The 22650-nt window shown below is 50.8% G+C and overlaps 1 protein-coding gene across 5 annotated transcripts in view; it reads left to right on the plus strand.

The window, feature by feature from the left end:
• The window catches only part of SNTG2 (syntrophin gamma 2), a 215332-nt gene that overhangs the window by 187117 nt on the left and 5565 nt on the right, over window positions 1-22650 (plus strand). For all 5 annotated transcript variants that reach the window (XM_061211245.1, XM_061211246.1, XM_061211244.1 and 2 more), the window contains 3 exons: window positions 3768-3974; window positions 13690-13782; window positions 21258-21368. In XM_061211245.1, the coding sequence (XP_061067228.1) occupies window positions 3768-3974; window positions 13690-13782; window positions 21258-21368 (411 nt within the window). The remainder of the gene's footprint in view (window positions 1-3767; window positions 3975-13689; window positions 13783-21257; window positions 21369-22650) is intronic.

Here is a 22650-nt window from a genome sequence, read left to right on the forward strand (position 1 = left end):
TATACTCCAATATAAAATAAAATTTTTTTTAAATGAAAAAAAAAAAAGAAATGCAAGTGGAAACCATGAAATAATATGTTTGCCAATTAGACTGTCAAAGATGAAAAGGTTGGTGACAATGCGAGGAAAGGTCTATCAAAATGTAAACAGTCCACGTCCTTTGACCTGAAATGCCACCTCTCTAAATCCTGTTCTGCTTCACCTGTCAGAAGCACTGGCCTGGCAGGCAGCTCTCTGGAGTGTCCTCCTGTGACCTGTTCTCCAGCCACCTCTCAAGTGCAGCCTTGTGAATAAGGAGAATACAATTCTCCTCAAGTTCTGTCAGAGAAAACCTGTACCCATCGAAGTTAAACAGACAAGGAAGACGTCACTGGGGGCAGAGACTGACCTCAACTCCACTGAAACAAAGGGCAGGGGTCCCCGATCTGGGTGAGGGGCGAGTGTGGCCCAGTTGGGCCCCACCCAAAGGAAGAGGAACCTCTCTCCCATCTTCGTGGAGGGAAGTAGCTGTGCAGCCTGGCCTGGGTCCCGCGGAGGGAGGCTCCTGCCCGCAGAGACAGGAAGACGGGCCCCATTCCTGGGCATTCACGCTCCAGGGGTGTGGACGGCACCCAGGCTCGCCCTGTAAAACCCGCGGAGGCTTTAAAAAGATCTACACTTCCAAGGGGCAGAGAGAGGGTTTAGAAGGATGAGTTTTCTACCGTAAATGCTCCGAGGATGGCAGGTGGGGGCCCAGAGTCAGGAAGGGGCCTTTGCAGCTGGTCAGGCTGCGGGAAGCGATTTGGGGGGTGCCTCAGTCACTTGCTGTCTCCACAGCAGCTCAGGGACCTTTAATTTTGTAATCGCTCCCGATTTTTTAGTCTTAACGACACATTGCAGTGCATAAGAACTGAGTTACTGTTTCCAAAAGAAGCTACAGAAAGTATCGAGGGAAATGAGCTGTGTGTGGCTCAATGATTTCACTCACGTCGCAGCATTTATAGCACATTATTTTGTGAGGCTCAACAGTTTGAGGGGCAGAAAGTAATCACATCTATGAAATCCTTCAGTGTCCTTTCTTGGGATTTCTCAGGTGGTTCAAAGGTTATTTTTAACTCTTCTATTTGTTCTTGCACATAGAGCTGAGGTTTGTCCATTCAAATGAAGCCTCACAAACACTTCACTGCTCGATCAAACGAGCTCACTCCTCAGAACTGACTCAAAACAAGGAATTTGCAAGAGTCAAATAGCTGTGCGCATGGAAATATTTAATGATATTCTTAAGTAGTGAACATTGGAAGAGTTGTCAGACAACCGCTGAGAAATAAAGACCTAATAGGGTCGTATATTTCAAGTGCTCCATTAAAATCACATTACACATTTATAGAATTATGTGTACAAAGAGACATTGCATGGAGGAAATATAAAAACAAATTAGATGACAAAAGATAGATCATAATAGAATGATCGGTCTTTTAAATTTCCTGTATTGTTGCTATAATCGTCTCAAATAAATAAATAGAAGCAGAAAAAATCCAGGTAATTTTCTAAAATAGTCTTTGCATTTTGTTTTCTGAAAAGTGAACCCAGGATGGTTTCTGTCTTCTCACAGTCTGGGGCAGGGGGGCCACATCAGGAGTGGGCAGCTGGAAACTTGATGCTGGATTGTGTAGTCGCTGACTTTGTCAGGAGGCTGTTCGCTATACGTTAGACATGAAAGTTAAGTCTACGCCACGACTCAGCACTGCCTGTGGACGGTGGGCTCTATGTAAACAGAAAACGAGCCACGTGGGCGAGGATGCAGGTGCCACACGCTTCATCCGTGCTGTCCTTTAAACCCATGACAACCTTTCTCTTACACCCCATTTTATGGATATTTAGGCTTAGAAGTGAAAAGCTCAAGGTCAACAGCTATTAATTGGCCAAGAAGGTCCCAAGTGTTGTCTGTCTGACCCCAAAGCCTGTTTTTCTCCTATAGCAGCGCACAGCCCCCCACGTACACCAGTACAGGAAAGAACATAGCCGTGCCGTCGACCGTGCCACCTGCACAAACACTTGCTAAGAGTCCTTCTTTGGTGGTCAGTCCTGACACTCAAGGTCAGTAGTTACGGACGGAGTTTCTGAGAAGTCAGGCCAGTGACTCACATCTTGCTCTTCTTGACTTAGGACCTGACATCCTATTTCCTGAGGAGTTTCTGTGCATGCCAGTCTGAGGTCAAGGACCTGGGGGCTCCAAAATCCAGGTGCAGCCTCTGTACCGCATTCATTTAGGATCAGGACAGGTGCACCAGGCACACACCACACCCGTGCACACACGCACGCACACGCACCCTCACGTCGCATACCACAAGGCAGCAAGTGTCTAAGTGACGCGTGAGGACAGGTTCCTGGGCGGCGGAAGCGGGGACAGCGCAGATCGGGGCCTGCAGAGCCGCCGCGAGGCCCTGAGAAGGCAGAGGGCACCTGGAGCCCGTGCGCCCATCCCCACCCCCGTCAGCAGCCACTGCACTCACAAGCCTGGGCCCAGAAAGCAGAAGCGTATTCCACATAAAACCAGACCAGCCCACAAGGTGGGTCACGGGGACTCGGGGAATGAACTCTGGCCACCAGTGTGAGTGGTGGGTGTGGCTTGGCGGGACAGCCCGCGTGGATCCGGATAGCTCGGAGTCGGGTTGTGAAGGCCCGGCCTGTGGGCAGCCTCTGTTCCTGCTGCCACTGGGCTGTGGCTCACGCCACGTCTCATCAGGCTGCTCAGCAGCCCTGGCAGGATGTCCACCTGCGTCCCCTTCCCCGGGGAGGCCGTGCGGGCAGAGGCCACCCTAGTGCAGGGCCTGGCGCGGACTCTTCAGGGTGTCTGTGCAGCGGGTGGGTGAGCGGGAGACGAAGACGGACGTGAATCTCCAGGGGACAGAGACACAGAGATGCAGAGACACACGCACACAGGGAGACAGAGAGACACAGAGGGAGGTAAGAGCAGGCTCCGGCCTGAGGCGCTGACTCGTTGGAGGCCCCGGGCTCCATCTCTCCTGGTCCCCGAGTGAAGCCTGACGCAGCTGCTCCTTAGCTGGGCGCGTCCATGACTCAGGCGAGGCGGTGGCGGAGACCCCCCGCCCCGAGGTTCAGAGCTGCCAGGACATCCACCTGGTATGTCTGTGATCCACGGACGCGCCGAGGCTGATTCACGTCTTCTGCTTAAATGTTTAACCAGGAACTGAACAAGGGCTCTTTTTTCTTGTTTCAACCTTTGCTTTTGAAACTATTTCTAAAACACGTCTTCTGTGTGGCCAGGACCTCTGGGTTCACGTAGTGAGGTCTCGGTGGCCCAGTGTCCCTGCGGGACCCCAGATGCTCCGCACATGGCCGAGGAGCGGGCCACCCTTCGGGGACCCCGGCAGAGGGGGCAGCGTGGTGTGGTCTCGCTGTCTCTTCAGTGTTTGCTGATTTTGTGCGCAACTTAAGCACAAACATCTCGTGACTTTTTTCTTTATCTTTAAAGCTAAACATAGAAACAGAAGTTGTGGCCACTGATATTTTAGGTGCAAGATGCTTGCAGAGCATTGGCAGTTGGACGTAACTGACTCCCAGATATTAACTTATGGGCCCGTTTCCACGGCAGCGACGTCGGGGGACGCTGCTCCTGAATCCAGGCGCGTGGCCGGGAGGCTGCCTGGTGGAGTGTGGCCCCAGCCCCCAGCCTGGGAGAGGCTCCTCTGTCCCGGGCGCCCTCCGTGGACCGGTCACCCGGGGGGCCATCCCCTCTAACCTGCGTGCCCCCCTCTCTGTTTCAGTTCTGGCTTCCGGATGACTGCTGGGCCCAAGCCAGCCTCTGTCTGGGACTCCAGGACCCCAACCGCGGGGACCACAGGCCCTTCTCCTTCAGCATCCTCGTGGGCCACGGCAGGAGCCACGTGTTCAGCGTGGAGCTGGGGAGCGAGCTGGCTGCGTGGGAGCTGTCCTTCCAGAGGGCCGCCTTCCTGGACGTGCAGAGGATGGGGGTGAGTGACTCGCTCGTCTCTGATAGAACCTGCTCGGGTACCTGAGACATAAGTTAGAGCAGCTGTAGCGAGTATTCCAGAAAACAGGAGTCGTCAGGAGTTGAGCGTTTCTCGTCTGGGTCCCTATGTCAAGTGTGCCCAGTAGATGAAATGGGTGAATTTAGGGAGAAGTGAGGCAGAGCTTTCATCTCGTTTACATCAGTCTTTCTATTCAACGTGAGGAAAGGGCCTCCAACGCCGTGTAAAGGAAGCGCCCTCAGCCAACGGCGCAGTCAGGTCCCTGGTGTTTGCTCACCAGCCGTGTTTGCTGTGAATTCACCTGGACCTTTGTCATATTTTAAGGCACTTAATGGCCCTTCCTCTCAAACTTAATGATCCAACAGGAACATAAAACAGCTCATGTGTCTGGGTCGCTTCTCGCTTTTCAGGACAGCAAATAAATCTCCCCCAGATTGGGGTGTGTATGGACCAAACGGCTGAGGTAGTGTGTGTCATAATCCGCGTTGCTGGGAGTAGCAGCTGCCCTTCACGGGGGAATTCGCACCGCTGGAAGTGAGAAAACAGATGCAGCGTCGTGGGGTGGGTTTAACTCCACCCGGAAGTTCTGGGTTCCTTCTCCTTCCCGGCCTGGAGTCAGTCGCTCTGGGTGAGGGCTTGGGAGCAGCTCCTTCATTTATCAGCACTGCTCTGAATGTGAAAAGATTCTGTGTCATCATTTATCTCTCGTTCAGGATGTAAAAATGTACCGAGTCCCCTGATGCTCAGTGCTAGGGGGGAGCAGGGAGCATCCCTTCAGCTGTGTGATGTTCTCTGAAACCTGTGGTCCACACGGTGGGTCCCGCAGACGTTCACGGAAACCAAGCCTGGTTCCTTCTGAGGCCCCGAGATACCCTTGCTCAGTTGTAGTTCTCTCTGATGATGTGAACATCTTCCCAGGGAATCTGTTATTCATTTATTGCTCATGAACTGACAACTCTTTCAGTTGGAAACACTGTGGATATAAGAAAGTGCAACTGCGTGCTTTTGAAGTCAAAACGATGGCCAGTATGTTGAGGAAGCCAGGCTTCAAGCTGGGCTAAGTGGCATCTGTGTAGTAGGCTTTAAAATTACAGTCCTCCCAAATTCTACCAAACAAGAGAATCCAGCTCCTGTATCTGCAAAATCTCGTCACGCGTAACTCACTGTGACTCTCCCTGGCTTGACAGCACAGCCCTCTCCGGAACGTCTTTCCAGCCCAGTGTCTTTAGTTCCTGCTCCTGGAGTGTTTTCCCCCCTCACAGCCAACCCCGTCAGCAGAGCACCCCTGCATTTCCTGGTGTTGCCTCTACTTTTGTTCATTAAAGTGAGTTGAGCCCCCTTTGTTCATCCCTTATACCACAAAGAACTTGCACCTCCACTTTCCAAGTTATGTTTAAAATATAATCAAGATGCTCAAAATGCAGACGTTAAGGCAGACGTGGCCGTCGTAGGTCTGCGGCTGAGCTGAAAGGAGCACCGGGGAAGGGGTTTCAGATCCTCTGAGCCCGGGGCAGCTGCTGCCCAGAAGGCAGCCTGTCCTCCAGGCCTTGCAGATGCCCCCGAGCCCCGCCGCGGCCAGGAGGACAGCAGACGGTCTGTGCCCTCCCCGCGCTGATGCCCTGAATCCAGGTCTTCCCGAGCATTCGAGATCAGGCTGCGGGTCCGGGTTCTACCACCTTGTCCTCCTGTCTGCCTGAGCCCCCCGGACCTCCACTCGGGCCCGGGGGTGCCGCCCGCTGTCCTTTGGCCGTAAGCACCAGCGCGCAGCAGGGAGACCGTCCCAGGCTCCTGTGTGTCTCCTCTCCACCCCCGGATCCTAACCTAACTTGTCAGTGGCAGGGACCGTGCGTCCTCGTGTTCCTGCAGCCGTGCGTCTGTGCAGCCGGCGACAACGCTGCAGGCAGGTCCAGGCCTGCCGCTCGGGCCCATGAAACTGTCTGGGCCCTGGCGGACTGCTGGCCTTGACCCTCGGGGCTCACTGACCACCCCACGTTGCACCCCTGACCCTCCCACACGGCAGCACCCACGCGGCTCCTGCATCTGCGGCCCGTCCTCCGCCCACACCCTATTTTTCCATGCTTTCCTTTTGGATGTGGCGTGACCCCCAGGCCGCAGGGACACTGGTCACCCTCGGGTTGCACCCGTGCAGAACAGATAGCCGCCGAGCAACGTTTAGGGATGCGAGTGGGCTGCCGCATCCATACCGCTTGGGGATTAAACAGTTAAAGAGCCCGTGTTCCTTCTCCAGCTGTTTGAATACAGACAGAGCCGCTGATGAGAAAACATATCTAGACTACTGGAGCTGTGTTCTCCTTGGAAATTTTGTTTGAAAACTCTAAATTGAATAATCTCCATGGTAAATATATGAAAGTCTCCAGAGTGAATCGCCGACATCTGTGTAATTGTGAGAGGTGCTATTTAGTGCTGTTCTTGGTCCAAATGAGCTCTTCTGAGTATTTCCCAGGAAGATGCTGGAGTATGGATTAGGTTACAGCTCAGCAACTCATTTCTCTAAAAACCATCACAGCTTAATTTAATTAAATGGGAACTCAGCGCTGCTTGTAACGTTTCTATTTCTGCTCCAGAATTTATGTCGGGGTCAATCTAGTCTTCCAATTAACATTCCCATCATGGAAGAGCACAGCCAAATTAGCTTTTACTAATTGTTCGCATTTTAAACCTTCCTCTTTCCAGGCTGTAACCATTCTGGTTCTGATGGATGAGGACAGGGAGGGAACACCGACGTGACCTGAAAATGTGGCTGAGAATCATGAGTCCAAGCATTTACCTGGAATCCAAGCTCAATAATGGGGGGATCCTGTCCTAGTTTTTCACTGTAAACCCAGAGTCTCCAACATATGATATCACAGATCAGCTGCCTCCCAAAAACTTATAAAACAATCTAAAAATAGGGTACGTTTCTTGACATCTACTTCCTTCTGGCATAAGACTCCAAACCACTTTCTTTGAAAGGTTATGTTTGTATCCCTAAAAAAAGAACTCCATGTAATCTGGAGTAAGACAAGACTAACTTGGGTTTATCTTTTAAGATTTCACTTAGAGGTAAGTTTTCAGAAAACAAGTAGAACATTAAAGGCACTGTCAACAAAATCACCAATTCCAAATACTGCATCCATACATTGTCTTATAAAGTAAACATTTCTCTTTTTGATGGAAACATTCAGCTTTATTTGTAAGTCACACAACTCAACACTTACTAAACATTCGCTGTGAGATGTTCATATATATATATATATGCACTAGCATTGGGATGTACCCGGTCCTTTGGCATCCACACCAATACTTGTGTCTCTGAGTCCCTCCCCTCCCAGAACTGCTCTGTCACTGATCTCTCGGCCTCAACTCAGCTGTGTGAATAACCTGTGTCCCCAAGTCCTTCAGGCAGTATCCATCATCTGCTGCTATCGCCTAAGCTGCTTTGTTATCCCCAATTCTCTCTCTCTCTCCCTCCCTCTCGATATATAGATAGATGATAGATGGCATATAGATAGATAGATAGATAGATAGATAGATAGATAGATAGATCTGGTAATGTGTCACTTAAGGCCAGTATTTTCTTCTTATATTTCTGTCTGGATGACCTGTCCATTGATGTAAGTGGGGTGTTAAAAGTCCCCCACTATTATTGTGTTGCTGTCAATTTCTCCCTTTATGTCTGTTAATATTTGCCTTATATTTCGAGGTGCTCCTATGTTGGGTGCCTAAATATTTACAATTGTTATATCTTCTTGGATTGATCCCTTGATCATTATGTAGTGTCCATCTTTGTCTCTTATAACAGTCTTATTTTAAAGTCTATTTTGTCTGATATGAGTATTGCTACCACAGCTTTCTTTTCATTTACATTTGCATGGAATATCTTTTTCCATCCCCTCACTTTCAATCTGTGTGTGTCTTTAGATCTGAAGCGAGTCTCTTGTAGGCAGCATGTACACGCATCTTGTTTTTGTATCCATTCAGCCACTCTGTGTCTTTAGATTAGAACATTTATTCCATTTACATTTAAAGTAATTATTGATGGGTATGTACTTATTGCCATTTTGTTAATTATTTTTCTGGTTGTTTTTGTAGTTCTCTTTTGTTCCTTTCTCCTTTTGCTCTCTTCGTTTGTGGTATGATGACTTATCTTTAGTGTTATGTTTTGATTCCCTTCTCTTTTTTGTGTGTGTTTCTGAAGATTTTGGGTTTTGGTTACCATGAAGTTTATGTATGTATCAACATATATATGTGTGTGTGTGCGAGTGTGTGTGAGTGTGTGTCTCTGAGAGTGTGTGTGTGTCTGTGTGTGTGTATGTGTGTGTTGTGTAGTGTGTGTGTCTGTATGAGTGTGTGACAGTGTGTGTGTGTGTGTGTGTTGTGTAGTGTGTGTGTGTTGTGTGAGAGAGTGGGTGAGTGTGGATGAGTGTGTGTGTATGAGTGTGAGTGTATGTGTGTGTGAGTGTGTTTTTGTGAGTGTGTGGGAGTGTGTGTGTTACTTTAACATTTTTTTTTTTAATTAATTAATTTATTTATTTATTTTTGGCTGTGCTGGGTCTTCGTTTCTGTGCGAGGGCCCCCTCCAGCTGCGGCAAGCGGGGGCCACTCCTCATCGCGGCGCGCGGGCCTCTCACCACCGCGGCCTCTCTTGTTGCGGAGCACAGGCTCCAGACGCGCAGGCTCAGTAGTTGTGGCGCACGGGCCCAGTCGCTCCGCGGCATGCGGGATCCTCCCAGACCAGGGCCCGAACCCGTGTCCCCTGCATTGGCAGGCAGATTCCCAACCACTGCGCCACCAGGGAAGCCCTGTGTGTTACTTTAAATTGATGACCTCTTAAGTTGAATGCATTCTATCAACCCTGCATTTTTACTCCATCCTGCTATGTTTAATGTTTTTGACATCATATTTTACATTCTTTTGTTTTGTGTATCCCTTAAGTACTTACTGTTGATATAGATGATTTTACTACCTTTAAAAAATCTTCCTACTAGCTATATAATAGTTGATCTACTATCCTTACTGTATGTTTGCCTTTACCAGGGAGATTTTTCCTTTCATAATTTTCATGTTTCTGGTTGTGGTCTTTTCTTCTCCACTTAGTGAAATCCCTTTAACATTTCTTGTTAAGTGGTTTGGTGGTGCTGAACCCTTTTAGTTTTTGCTTGTCTGTAAAGCTTTTGATTTCTCCATCAAAGCTGAACGAGTGCCTTGCTGGGTAGAATGTTCTTGGTCATAGGTGTTTCCCTTTCATCACTTTAAATATATCATGGCACTACCTTCTGGCCTGCAGAGTTTCTGCTGAGAAATCAGCTGATAGTCTTCTGGGGATTCTCTTCTGTGTTATTTGTTGCTTTTCTCTCACTGCTTTTAATATTCCCTAACTTTAATTTTTGCCATTTTAATTACAGTGTGTTTGGCGGTGGTCCTCTTTGGGTTGATCCTGTTTGAGACTCTGTGCTTCCTGGACTTGGGATGTCTGTTTCCTTTCCCAGGTTAGGGAAGTTTTCAGCTACTATTTCTCCAGTCACATTCTGAGCCCTTTTCTCTCTCTCTCTTCTCCTCCTGAGACCCTTATCATGTGAATGTTAATACGCTTGATGTTGTCCCAGAGGTTTCTTAAACTGTCCTCATTTTTTAAAGTTCTTTTTTCTGTTCAGCTTGGGTGATTTCCACTGTTCTGTCTTGCAGTTCACTGGTCTGTTCCTCTGTATCATTTAGTCTACTGTTGATTCCTTCTAGTGTATTTTTTATTTGTTTTGTGTTCTTCAGCTCTGTTTGGCTCTTCTGTGCATATTTTCTAACTCTTTGTTAAACTCCTCCCTGTGTCCGTTCTCCTCCCGAGTTCTTTCAGCATCTTTGTGATCATTACCTTGAACTCTTTATCAGGCAGATTGCTTATCTCCACTTTGCTTAGTTCTAATTCTTGGGTTTATCTTATTCCTTCATTTGGAACATCTTCCTTCGTTGCCTCATTGTGCCTGCTTCTCTATGTTTACTTGTGTGTATTAGGTAGGTCAGTGACTTTTCCCAGTCTTGGAGACGTGGCCTCATGTAGGAGACATCCTGAGGGTCCTAGCAGCACATTCCCCGCTGGTCATCAGAGCTGTGTGCTCTAGTGGTGCCTCCGTGTGTGGGGTGGTTGGCTGACTGCTGTGGGCACAGTCACAGGCTGGGCAGGTCCCTGGCCCGGTTGGCTGCCACGCCCTGCCTTGTGCGGAGGTTGCTGGAGGCCGATGGTGGGTCTGTGTCCCCATGCAACTAGGTGTAGGGCCTGGGGGTGCCCAGGGCTGGTCCAGGCCTGCTTGTGGTGCCAGGTCCCTTGGCGGGACCCAGTGCTGGTGCTGGCTTTCTGGTGGGTGGGCCTGGGTCCCCACAGGATTGGCTGCTCAGTCTGGAGGGTCCCAGGACTGGTGCCGACTGGCTGGTGGGTGGAGCTGGGTGCTGGCACCAATAGACTACAGGGAAGACTCCACAATGGCACTCACCAGCGCCAGTGTTCTTGTGGTCGAACGCGCTCCCAAAGAGGCTGCGGCCACCTTCCCCGTCCCCAGGTGAGCTCCAGCCTCCCTGGAGACTTGCCAAGATCAGCAGGTGGGTCTGGCCCAGGTTCCTTTCAGATTAACGGCCCAGGCATCAGAGGGACGGACGCCACACACAGCACGTCAGTGTGTCCTGGGCCAGCACAGCACCTGCGCACTGAGGATTCCGCTCCCCGTTTACCCGGATAACATCAACTTCCCAGCATCATTTCCCCAAAGGGTGCAGAGACTTATACGGGGAGAGAGACTCTTTTAAAAGGAAATGTCCTCTTCAATAAGTTACCCATCTTCCTGCCTCAAGTATTCCTTAGTTTTAACTTTCCCAACAGGCATTATATAAGGACATGGAAAACGTACCCCCGAAGCGCCACGACAGGAGGAAACGTCTCCGGAAGTAGAACTTGCAGAAGGCACGGTCCCCTGCCGGGGGTGGAGAGCTCACCTTCAGCTTCTCCCTAGTGAGCCTGGTGGTGCCTGCCATCACCCACCCCTGCGTTAGGTCTGTTCACCTAGCTTAGAATTTGGCAGACGAGCGCCCACAGAAGCCTTCGCTCACCCGCCTGGCGCTCACGCTGACCCAGCACTGCTGTGAGCTGCGCAGGTACTGACCGCCTGACCCTCACAGAACCCGAGCGTGCTGGGGCCGCCGTCACCCCTCTGCTTAGGGGACGAAGTGCAAGCAGCCCGCCCGCACGGACCACCTGCCTGTCTTCCGGGGCGGCCCCTGGTTCCTGAACCCCCTGCGCTGTTCAGCCACCCACCGACCCGCCCGAAGCGCCCGCCCTGGACGCCCTGCCGGCCTGGGAGCCCCGCTCGGAGGGAAGGCGCGGCAGCACGCACGCCTGCCCCGCCCGGGGTCTGCAGACAGATCACGTTTCTCAGAAAAGCTCGCTCTTCGGGGAGTGTCGCTGGTAACAGAGCCTCACGTCCGGAGAGGGCTGAGCTCACGGGGGCGGGAGTGAAGGGGACGTGCCCCGGCCTTCCCGCTCCGAGCCCAGGTGCAGGGCACACAAGGCGATGGACACTCGCCCCAGACGCGGGGCAGGACACGGCCCTCCCGGGGCTCCCGAGACGCAGCCCTCACGTGGCACCAGCACCGGGTCCCTGCCCAGCGCGGAGCCTCAAGCGGCAGCTCCGGGGAATCAAAGCCGCCTCTAGCTTCTCCCTCCGTGCCTCCCCTGAGGGGGGTGGCTTGTTCTGATCTACCTTCATGAACAGAAACCTGGGTCCCACCGTTGAAGGTCATGACCTACTCCTGCCCCCTTCCCGCTGCGTGTGCCTGTGGGGAGGGGCCGGGCTGCCGGGACATCAGTCCTCGCGTCCTGGACGGCGTGCAGCGCTGAAGTCACGTCACGTGAGCGCTCATCTTCACGGGAACGCGTACGCTCGGCGCTGCCGGGTGGTCCCCCGTCACTCGCTCTGCCGCCGCCGTCCTGCGAGGACCCCGGTCAGCTTGGGTCGGGGCCTCCCTCCTCCAGTGTGACCTCATCCTCACCTGGCCCCATGCGCCGGGCCGGACGAGGCCCCCAGACCTGCCAGTGCTGTTGGGGGGCCGAGTCAGGAACGCCCCCGGGCTGTCCGTGGGGACCACGTGGCCGATGCTCATCGCTGCCCAGCAGGAGAGGGAGCCCTGCGTCTCCAGAGGCCGAGCGGGGAACCCGGCTACAGGGCGGCCCCCTCCCCTGAGGAAGATGCGTCAGAGACAGTCGGGTGCAACAGAGGGTTTAGAACAGATTAAGGGTCTCGAAATTCAGAAACAGCCAGGTGTCGATCGACAGTCACTGCTCCTGCCAAGAACCTGGAAGATCTGGAATGAACGAAGACGACCACAGAAGCCAACGTGAAGACCATAGGAGGTTAGAAGCATCCACGGGTGCTTTCCAGCAGCCCTGATAACCGTGCTTCCAAAACAAGAGCCAACACATTGAAACAGATGGAGACTGGAAAGTCTCAGCAAAGAGATCAAGGCAGCGAGGTATAGAGCAGACACAGGGAAGCTTCAGGACGAAAAGCAGGATCAGTGGAGGCGAGGCTCAGGGAGTAAAGAGAGGGACGGGGGATGAAGCCCCCGTGTCATCGGAGTCCCCACAGAGGAGACCAAGGGCAGGGCTGAAAGGACACAGTGACTGACACTCCCCGAGTCAGCAAGTCACAAGCCTGCGGGTTCAGGTGACGGGGCACTGCCGCGTTTCCTGTCCAGACCGATGGTGAGGTTCCCCGCTGAGTGGAGCGTTTTACCTGCAAGTTAACCTCAGGGTGGTAACTACTGTGCTCCCGGGACCTCAGGGCTCACCTTCCTGCAGTCACACCTGATATTAAGAGCGGTGCCCAGACAGTAGAGGACAGGCCTCTGCGTTTCTGTGCTTTTGCCCGACGTGGCTGGAAGTGTGGACGTGCGCCCGCGGCCTGTGTGCACGTACGTGTGCATGTGTGTATGTGCCTGCATGTGCCCACGTCCTCACAGCGCTGGTCCCTGGAAACCGGGTGGCCCGTGGAGATTGGTTTGGGGCCACAGAAGTTCACGTGACAGCTGAGGCCGCCCTACCTGAACCAGCCCCAGAGGGTGGGATGCTGGCCCCTCACAGCAATCTGCCACCTGTGAGGGGTCCTCGGTCCTTGGTTTGGGTTTTGGTGATGTCGCTGCTGCCGTTTTTCTGTCCTTTGTTCTCGTTTTACATCAAACTCCTCCTCGGACTGTTTCCCAAGAACAGCCGGGTCTAGGTTCTCCTGGACACACTTCCAGCCTGGCCTGTCCCGAGGCAATTTGTAGGAGCAAAACAATACCCCCCATTTGTGTAACAGGGATGGTCCTTCTGGAATGAGTCACAACAGGGATTTACTGATCTGGGATGTGTTTCAAAGAGGCTTTGGCGAATGGAGCTCTGTGTGCTCTGCTGGTTTATTTCTAGTTAGAGTGACGCCCGTGCAGATGGTCCAACTTCTACAATTTGCTGACAGACCAAAAGCTAGGGACGCTGCCCGTGTGAGCCGTGTCCCAGGTCTCGTGTGACCTCGGGCCTCCAGGTTCCCTCCAGATGGTTTACACATTAACACTTTAAAAAAAAAATAGGTTTTGACTGGGGAGAAGTATTGTAACTACCTGATTAATGTTAAACCTCATTATTAAAGAATGTTTTCTCACAATTAATACTTTTTTCTAGTCCAAAACGTACGTGTGCAGTTGGCAAGGAGACACTCTGTGCTTCACGGTGGATTTCGCTCTGGGATTCACCTGCTTTGACAGCAAAACAAAGGTAAGGGCCAAGCACCTGGGGGTAGGCGCCCATCAGCGTTGCGTTTTGTTACATTTCAGGGCCATTAACACCTGTGTGCGTCTCAGCCATCACCAGCCCCGAGAGTCTCGTGTCCTGTGCAAGTTGTCCTTCATGGTGGACCTTCTCTCTGAAAACTCAGGGTCCCAGGATCTCACAAGCCCCAGAGCCGGGCAGGGCTGACACCACACCATGTGGTGCCCGTGGGCAGGTGCCCAGGGGTCTGGGGTGGGGAGGGGGAGGTCAGTGGGGCTGTCCCGCTCAGGGGGAGGACCCTCCGCACTGACTGAGCGCTTTGGGGAGACCCCTCACCCCTGCCAGACCTAACACCTGGGCAGTTTGGTTGGGGGGTCGACGCCCCACACCTGATGGAGCTGACCAGGTGCTGATTCCACACCTGTGAGCCGTGACGGGATTTCAGTTTCACTGGACATTAAACAACCAGCGTGAGGGATGGGAAACGAGACCCACTCCCGTCAGCGTCTTGAAGGGGTCTGGGTGTTCACCCAACCACACAAGTGCTGAGAATTTTGTTGCAAACATGAAGCCAGTATTTTGTCCTTCGATATTTTTTTAAATCCACTGTCTGCTAATTAGGAACGGAGGTGAGGGGAGAGCACCGGTGTGATGGGAAGAGGAGTGGGACCTGCCAGGGACACCGAAATGTCACGGCTTGGAAGGGAGTTGCTACCAGCATCTAGTGGGGAGGGGTGAGCGATGAGGTCGAACATCTGCAATGCACGGGGCGGCCCCGCAGAGCGATCAGGGAGCCCCGTTCTGGGTAGGAGCCCACACCCTTCACAGAATTCTGGACCGGAAACCCACTGTGCTCTTGTCACTTTCCTTCCTCCCAGGAAGATGGTTACCATGTTTCCCCAATAGGGGTCCACAGACTGTTTATAATGACGAGAGGTCTGCTTGCATAAAACTGGAGTTGAGAAGGCGTTCCTGCCTGCCATCCGACATCCAGGTCACAGAGGGGACCAAGGCTCCCGACCCCGTGCGGGCATCCTCCCACGTACCTGGTCCACCCACAGTTCCCACCAGCTTGGGCTCCATGACTCGCTGTTCATGCTGTTTGGCCTTTAGCCAGACATGCACGACCTCCTTCTACGTGTCCTCAGAGACAGGGAAGTGACAAAGCACCTCCCCCAGAGAAGGGAGAAGCCCTGAACACAGCTGTTGACCAGCAACCCTGATTTATAACGTCTGTTTCTTGCTTTGTGGTTCAAGGAATCCTGTGTGTCAGGACATCTAAACTGCGACTTTCCAGAGTTCGCCTTCAGAGTGCGTTTCTGAAGCCGGTTCCCGTTCTCTGGCTGCTCCGGGCTCTGTGCAGGCCGGCAGCCAGCGCCTCGCCTGCTCAGACCAGGAGCAAAGCCGCCACTCCTTGTCAGCTTTTCCGTGGGCACGTTGTTCCCGGCCGGCAGGTCTGCTTCTTTGGTCACGGTTTGCATAACACCCGGCACCCAGTGAGCCGGCCAGGGTCACCGTGTCTCCCGCGGGGTCCCCGCTGTGCGGTCTCACTCTGTCGGGCCGTACCGCACCCACCCCCTGGGGCCAGGCCAGGCCGGGGAGGGGGTGTGAGTGACTGTGAGAGGTCGGAAGCGAGCGCCTGGCACTCTCCCTTCAGGGGACCCCGAGGCCCAGAACGCTGATGTCCCCAAGGCACCAGCAGAAGACCCCGCTGGCACGGCGCCGAGGGCGGGAAGCTGCTTCCCTAAAGGCCCATGTCCCACAGGCCCGCAGCCTGTGCAGCCGGGTTAGGTCTGCACGGGTCGGTGTGGCTCCCCCGGAGCCGCTGGGGGTGTCTGGGGAGCCCACGGGTGGCCCGTGACGCCCACACCCTCTCTCCTACCTGCCCACTGAGCTTCCCTGCCTCCCTGGCTGCCCCGGGTCTTTCTCCCTTTAGGGCCTCGCCCTCTGCGTGTCCCGCTGTTTCCCGGCAGCAGGCAGGCAGGTCCAGGCCCGGGGCCCTTGGGAGACTCTTCCCAGCCCTGAATCCCGCACGTTTCCCCACTTCGCCCTCACGCTCATCGAATAGCGCTTGAAGCAGGTACACTGTGTTTCTTACCGCGTGCCCAGCCGGGCCGTCGTGTTAAATATCCTGGTAAGCGAACCGCGTCACTCAGCTGAGCTCTCCTAGTTGAAATAGTTCATCGATGGCCCTGACCGCCTTGCTCTGCTCTACACACTGGGCTGCCCCGCGGCGCCCCTGCTGGAGACGGAGCGGCCTCTCCGGCCGCTGGGCTTGCGGGAGGCGTGGGCAGCTGCGGCTGTTCCCGGCGGGCACGTCGGGGCTGAGCCACGCCTGGAGCTCGCCGGCCGCAGGTTTCAGGCACCGCAGGCTCTGCGTTCCTGCCGCCCTCGGCGGAGCCCTCACCCACTCATGTCCGGTCCACTCTTGTTCAGTCACGTTTTTATAAAGTTCCGATTAAGCCTTCTTTTTGCTCATCTGACCCTCTGGTTCAGACACCAGAACCCTCTCCTGACCTGTTTCCCTTTAAGGTGAACTCTTGACTCCACATTTTTCTTGTGATTTCTTCTTTATTTCAAGAAGTTCTGGCCTAATACTTACACGTTTATTTACACAATAAACAGTAGACAGTAATGGAAAATGAAACCAAAAAATGACAAAGAAAAAAAGAAAGTTATTCCAGAGGCTTGTTTCATGGATTCCTTTTGAAATTTTATTTTCAGAACTTACAATATTTGAATTAGTTTTGAAGAAAAAGCTTTCTCTACCTAACAGTGAAGAGTATACCAGTGGGTTGTAAATATATGAAATAGTTATAATTTTACTTCATTTGATGTATCTTCAGTCTTTTAATGTAGGATGACATTTGCAAGTCCAGTACTAATAGGATTTCAATATTTCTAGATAGATATGAAATAATTATGAAAATAATTAAATAATCACTGAATATGAAATAATTATGAACATTATGAAAATGAGGTTTTCTCCATATGCCCTTTATGTAAGTCATTATGGAAAAATTTGGGGGCCCCAAAATATTTAGATTGGGATTTATCACGCTTATTTTCACAAGATAATTAGCACTCCTGTACCACATTACACTGTTAGATCAAACCATTTGTGTATGATGTGTGGGTAAAACTAAATACACAACGTGGCAGTGCTACTTACTAACCAAATGCTTTAAAAAAGACCCTCGAATTTGATAACAGCCCAAATTTTGATGCTGGGCATCTGCATGGCGTCCACCTCAGAAGCACCCATGAGGTCACATTTCTTAATCCCCCACCTCTGTGCCTGGCAGAGAAGAGCTGAACAGTTATTTCCAAGCATGAATTCATTCACCATCAATTCTCCTTTTCAACATTGATAAAGATGAGTTAAGCTGAGAAGATCTGAAATCACAGGGGAGAAGAAATACGTTTGTCCTGGAAATTTTTTCTGCACTTACAAAGTAAGTAAGAAGATCATTACCTAATATTTTTAAATTTCCAAAGTATTTTTAAAATATTAACCCAGAATAAACTAGGACTCCAGCCTCGGTGTCCCCCCCCGCACTTCCATGATAGAAATGAAGTACATCCCTGCCCATTTCCAAACTGACCTATTTTTTATTGATCCCTCTGGTTTAGGGCCAACCAATGCCCCATCTCTGCTGTAATTAAGCAGAAGTGGGAGAGGACGTAACAAGACTTAGAAAACAGAGGGTGGACATCAGACCACACGTGGACAGGACCACAGACCAGCCCTCCTCCGGGCTGCGTGTCCTCCGTGGGCCACGGACTCTGGCGCTGCCCATGTGCACGGCATCAAATGTTTGGGACCTGGAAACAAAGGGAACTGCTTTCCATGTTTACTTATTACTTGGGGCATACGCCTTGTCTCTAAATGTCAACGTGCATCCACATTTTCTTTTTACCTTCTGATGATCCCCATGCATAGCAGAAAACTGACGTCTCTGTATCAGGGTGATGGGGGGTGGTCCTCACGATGGGCCTCATCCCCTACATCACCCGTTGGTTAGGCTGAAACTTGATGATGCTGCAGGGCTGAGCTGAGACCGAGGTGGAGGAACAGAAAGAATAGTTTGGGGGAAAAAAACAGGGAATTGACTTTCTCATAGGAGGGGAAATGAAGAGTTGGCTTTGGCCTGACTGGAGGAGTGAAGAATGATTCCACAGGACCGCCCAGGAAAATGCCGACCGGTGAATCTGCTCTAGTGCCTCATCCTTTTCTCGTAAAGTCTCTGGAACTGCTAGTTGGGTTATTTGTTGAATGTTTTAATAATTATCAATTTATTATCAATTTATGTCAATTGTCCACTATCAGTGTGTAATAATAATTAAAATAATTCAAATTTGCTACAAAAGAAGGTTATCATCATTAACCTCCTGCAGTCATAAAAATAAAACATAAACGTTAGCATGTTTCCTGTAACACTCGCTTAACTGTAAAACTGTTCTTTAATTACTGAAATGCTGGAAAGACATTTTCTGTCTTCCAAGATTGAGTCCTAGAGATCAGGGTTCCCTCCAGCCTTCAGGCGGCTGGCGGGGAGACCCAGGGCCCCTCCAAACGCATCCCGAGGCTGCTGAGCCAGCCAGGGCATTGCTGGGCTTAGCGGTCAGTCAAGGCGGCATCTCTGAGCTGTGAGCGGACAACATGTCAGGTTCTGGCCTGGAAAGTCCAGTCATGCAGAAAAGCTCGGAGTCCTCAAGTTAGACTGTTACCTGGAACCACTTGTAGATAAAATGTGCAGAAATGTCATCCATAATGGCAATGGAAAATTCTTTTTTTAAATAAAAATTACCGTTTATAGGTACTTAGAAGTTCAGAAGGAGTTCAAAGAGGCCACCATTAGTGACTTGAAGATTCCTGATTGTGGGAAGGGAAGGGGGCCGCCCCCGAAGGCTGTCCTCCCGCTCCCACGTTTAGGACATCTTACCTCACCCCAAATGGGCCACCGCGTGACATGAGTGCATGATTTTAAGCAAGGGAGCTGTGTGTGTACGTCTCACAAGCTGCATTTCCCTCATATCACCTTGCAGGACAGTTTCAGTGTAAAAATAACGTACCAAACAGATAACGATGATACAGCTAAAGGACTTCATTGTAAGGACCACTGTGGATTCTTTAAACGATAAGCAGGGCTTTCACAGAGGGATTTCTGTACTTTTTTGTCTATACTATTTTTTTTTTCCAATATATCCTGCCCCTAGTTTCCTTTATTATTAACAAATTACATTAGTATGGTACATTTGTAACTATTAATGAACCAATATTGATAAATTATCATGAATGAAAGTCCATACTTTATTCAGATTCCTTAGTTTTTACCTCATGCCCCGCTTCTCTTCCAGCATCCCATCCAGGATACCACATAACATTTAGTGGCCATGTCTCTGGGTCCTCTTGGCTGTGACTGTTTCTCACACTTCCTTGTGTCTGATGATCTTGACAATTCTGAAGAGCATGGGTTAGGTATTCAATATTTTGTAGAATGCCCCTCTATTGGGATTCGCCTGATGCTTTTCTCATGATTAGAATGAATATTATTAATTTTTACCTTAATCGAAGTTATACGTGTGCAAAGTTTAAAAAGGCTTATTAGTACTAACAGACGTATAACGGAAAAGCAGTCTTCTGAACTGTCCCTTGTCACTCTCACTCCCCAGAGTACCCTCCTGCAACAGTTTTAGCTGCTTCCTGGCATTTGCTGCCATATTTCTAAGTCCTATGCTGATCTTGCCTTTCTTTTTTTTTTTTTTTTTTTTAGCAGCCATTTATGGTACTATGTAAATGATAATTAGGTAGTTTATTCCTAGAATCTTACGACTGCTGAGCTCTTCTTCCTCATAAGCAAATGTGAGCAAACGCCAGGTGATGTTCTCAGAGCAGGCCGGGTCTTGCTTGCTTGGTGAGGAATTTCGCAAAACCATGATATCAGATGCCTCCGGCTCCTCTGGATGCGCGCCCTCATGATTACAGTTCCTGGCAGGACAGCTGGAGGGTGGGTGCTTTTAAAGGCAGCTGAGATTTGGGCCGTTTTCACAAAATCTTAGAGGCTGAAATCACAGCCCTCTTTCCCTGCCCTCCAAGGGCGAGCCGGGGCGACGCCCTGGGAGATGGGAGCTGCCGGGAGGGGGCGTTGCAGGCGGCCCGAGAGCTCTCCCCACCGCCGCCGCCGGTCTCATTGCTGGTGCTGGGCCCTCCCGGCCGGGCTGTGGCTGTGGTTCGCTCCTCTGGCTTATCTCAGTGGACCGGCAACCCTCCTGGAGCTACCGCAGGGGTGCTGCAAGCGGCTCCCAAGCGCCCTCATTCTGGGTGGGTGCAGTGATTCCGAGCTGAAAGGGCCCTGGTGCCCGAGTGGGGAGCGGGCAGCATGGACCCCAGTGACTGACCGTGAAAGTGGAAGCACTGGAGTCACTGTTCCCCGAGACCCCACGGGGTTCCAACTTCTCAGCATCGAGAAGGAACATGCGTGGGGATACTTGACCGTGAGCTGCAGAGCCTCTGTTCGGCTGCAAGATTCAATATAAGAGAACGATGTGCCAGGAGCCTTGAGGCCAGTGCGGGTGTGAATAGATGGGCCAAGGAGCCGATGGGATAACAGCGCCTCTGAGATTCTTCCCGCGTCCCAGCCTCTTGGCCTTTTGTGATACTTAGAGAAATGTATGTTCATTATTTCAAAATAAATGCTTTTAATTCAAACTTATAGCTTGCTAAAAAATAATTGCTGTTCTCTATTGGGATTTTTTCTGGGAAGATAAAGATTTATTATCATAAAGAGTCTATAATTAAAGGCTATCTTTTATAAAAGGCAGCCATGAAGTCTTTATTTGCTGCAGCCTTTTTTTTTAATTGAAGAGTAAGCGTTTATAGAGTACACATCATCTCTAAAGTACCTTAGCAAACATTAAGCAATTGTTGCACTAGTATTAAGAGGTAATAGCACCTACGTTTTTCAGCTTGGTTCAGGAGAAACCAACATTGAGTGATTTGAACTTAACCTGGAGAGGGGGCGGGAGAAAGGTTTTCATTTTCTCTGCACTGTTGACCGTGTCTCATATACTCTATGTAGCAAGACCTGGGCCTTGGAGTGGATTCTTTTAAGTTTTACAAGAAAAGGGAGCAAAGCGCTTATGATGCTTCTAAACGTAAGGAAAACCCAGGAGAAAGGCAGTGCGGGTAGAATGGGATTGAAGAGGAGACCATAGGGGCCTGGGCGCTCGGGCACCAGGACAGGCTCCTTGGAGCTTGAGGGGAGGGACCCCCAGGAAGTCTGGTGGCTTGAGGGGGTCAGTCTCTTAGACTCGGAAAGAGAAGGTGGAGATTCTAAGTCACCACGTGCTCAGTGTACATAAGATAACCGAGAAAATGTCTGCATTTATTTAAATAGATTATTTAACATATTGACAGACGTTAATTAAAGAAGTGAGCTCTGGTGTCTAAACCACTAGATAATTGCCTTCCTTTACAGAATGTGCTCTGGAGATTTAAATTCTCTCAGCTGAAAGGATCTTCAGATGATGGGAAAGCTCGGGTGAAGCTGCTGTTTCAGAATCTGGACACCAAGCAGATTGAAATGAAGGTAGGAACTCATCCACTTGAGCCCAGCCTCACCCGAGTAAGCCCGAGTGTCCGAGGGTGGACGTGCCATTCCACCGGCCTAGGGAAAATAATCAGAATTGGAGTGTGAACCCTCCTCAGAAATCAGCAAGGATGTCACAAGAGCCCATAGTATGTCTCCTGTTAGAGGCTTTAATATCCTAAAATTGTAACCATCGAAACATTATTTGATTCCACTGAAAATCACAATTTTCTTAGTCAGTATTAGCAGGAAAACAATATTTAAAAATACAGGGGAAGTCAATATTTAAAGGAAGAGTTTTACAAACTGCATTAAGTGATGGATTGTCTGTGGTATTAGGAACAAACTACTCTGTTAATTCAAAGGATCTTGACATAACTTACAAATTCATTGCACTGAGCTGTCATTTTACTATCAGCAACTGTTGATTTTTTCCATATTTTGTGTATAACTGTGTGGTCAACAACCCAGTTTTAATATAAACTAAAGACAAACTGAAGGATAAGTTCCATACACAAAACCAAAAGAAAGAGAAAACAAAAATGCAAAACCTACAAACACATATTGTTTGGAAACTGATTGGCAGCACTTTGCATGCACTTTTTGATGAAATTCATCAGAGGGACACATCTCATGTGACATTGTTATATCCGAATATTGTGTCAATTTTTAACATCTCTTCACTGCGGTTAATGAGATAATGCACCACATCTACTTTTTAAGTACAACTGAGATTGTGCAGAAACGCTTGACATTCTTGTATGTAGGGAGTGGATACAATCAAAATCAGACTGTAACCACTGTCAAGGCTTTTGGGTTTGGAGGTGTACAACAGGGCAGCCAATGGGGCAGTGATGCTGGCAGGGACACGGGTCCCTGGGCTGTGATGGAGAGGTGACCACGCTCAGTCACGCCGCCCTGAGCGGAGTCCAGTGGACATTGCCACCAGCAGAGGGGGGTCAGAGGAGAGCGGGGAGAGGGAGGGAGGCTGGAAGTGATTGTACTGTGTGTTGGGTACTTGATCTGCATGGATGCGGCTAGCGCAGCAGTTCCTCCTCTGCTGATGCATTGATTTGCCCTTCGCCCTAGGGACTGCGGCCGGGAGGGGCCCCGGGACCCCTTCCAGGCTCAGGTCCTGTGCCATCCGTGTGAGCCGGGGGGACGCTTAGGACGCCAGCCCCCCAGTGCGCCTGGGGTTCCTGTGCTCAGGGGTTCTGGGGGCTTCGCCAGAGCACCTGATGTCCCAGGACGCGCTCATGTGACACCTGGAGTCCCTTTTCAC

This window comes from Eubalaena glacialis, chromosome 14 (assembly GCF_028564815.1).
Source record: "Eubalaena glacialis isolate mEubGla1 chromosome 14, mEubGla1.1.hap2.+ XY, whole genome shotgun sequence".
NCBI lineage: Eukaryota > Metazoa > Chordata > Mammalia > Artiodactyla > Balaenidae > Eubalaena > Eubalaena glacialis.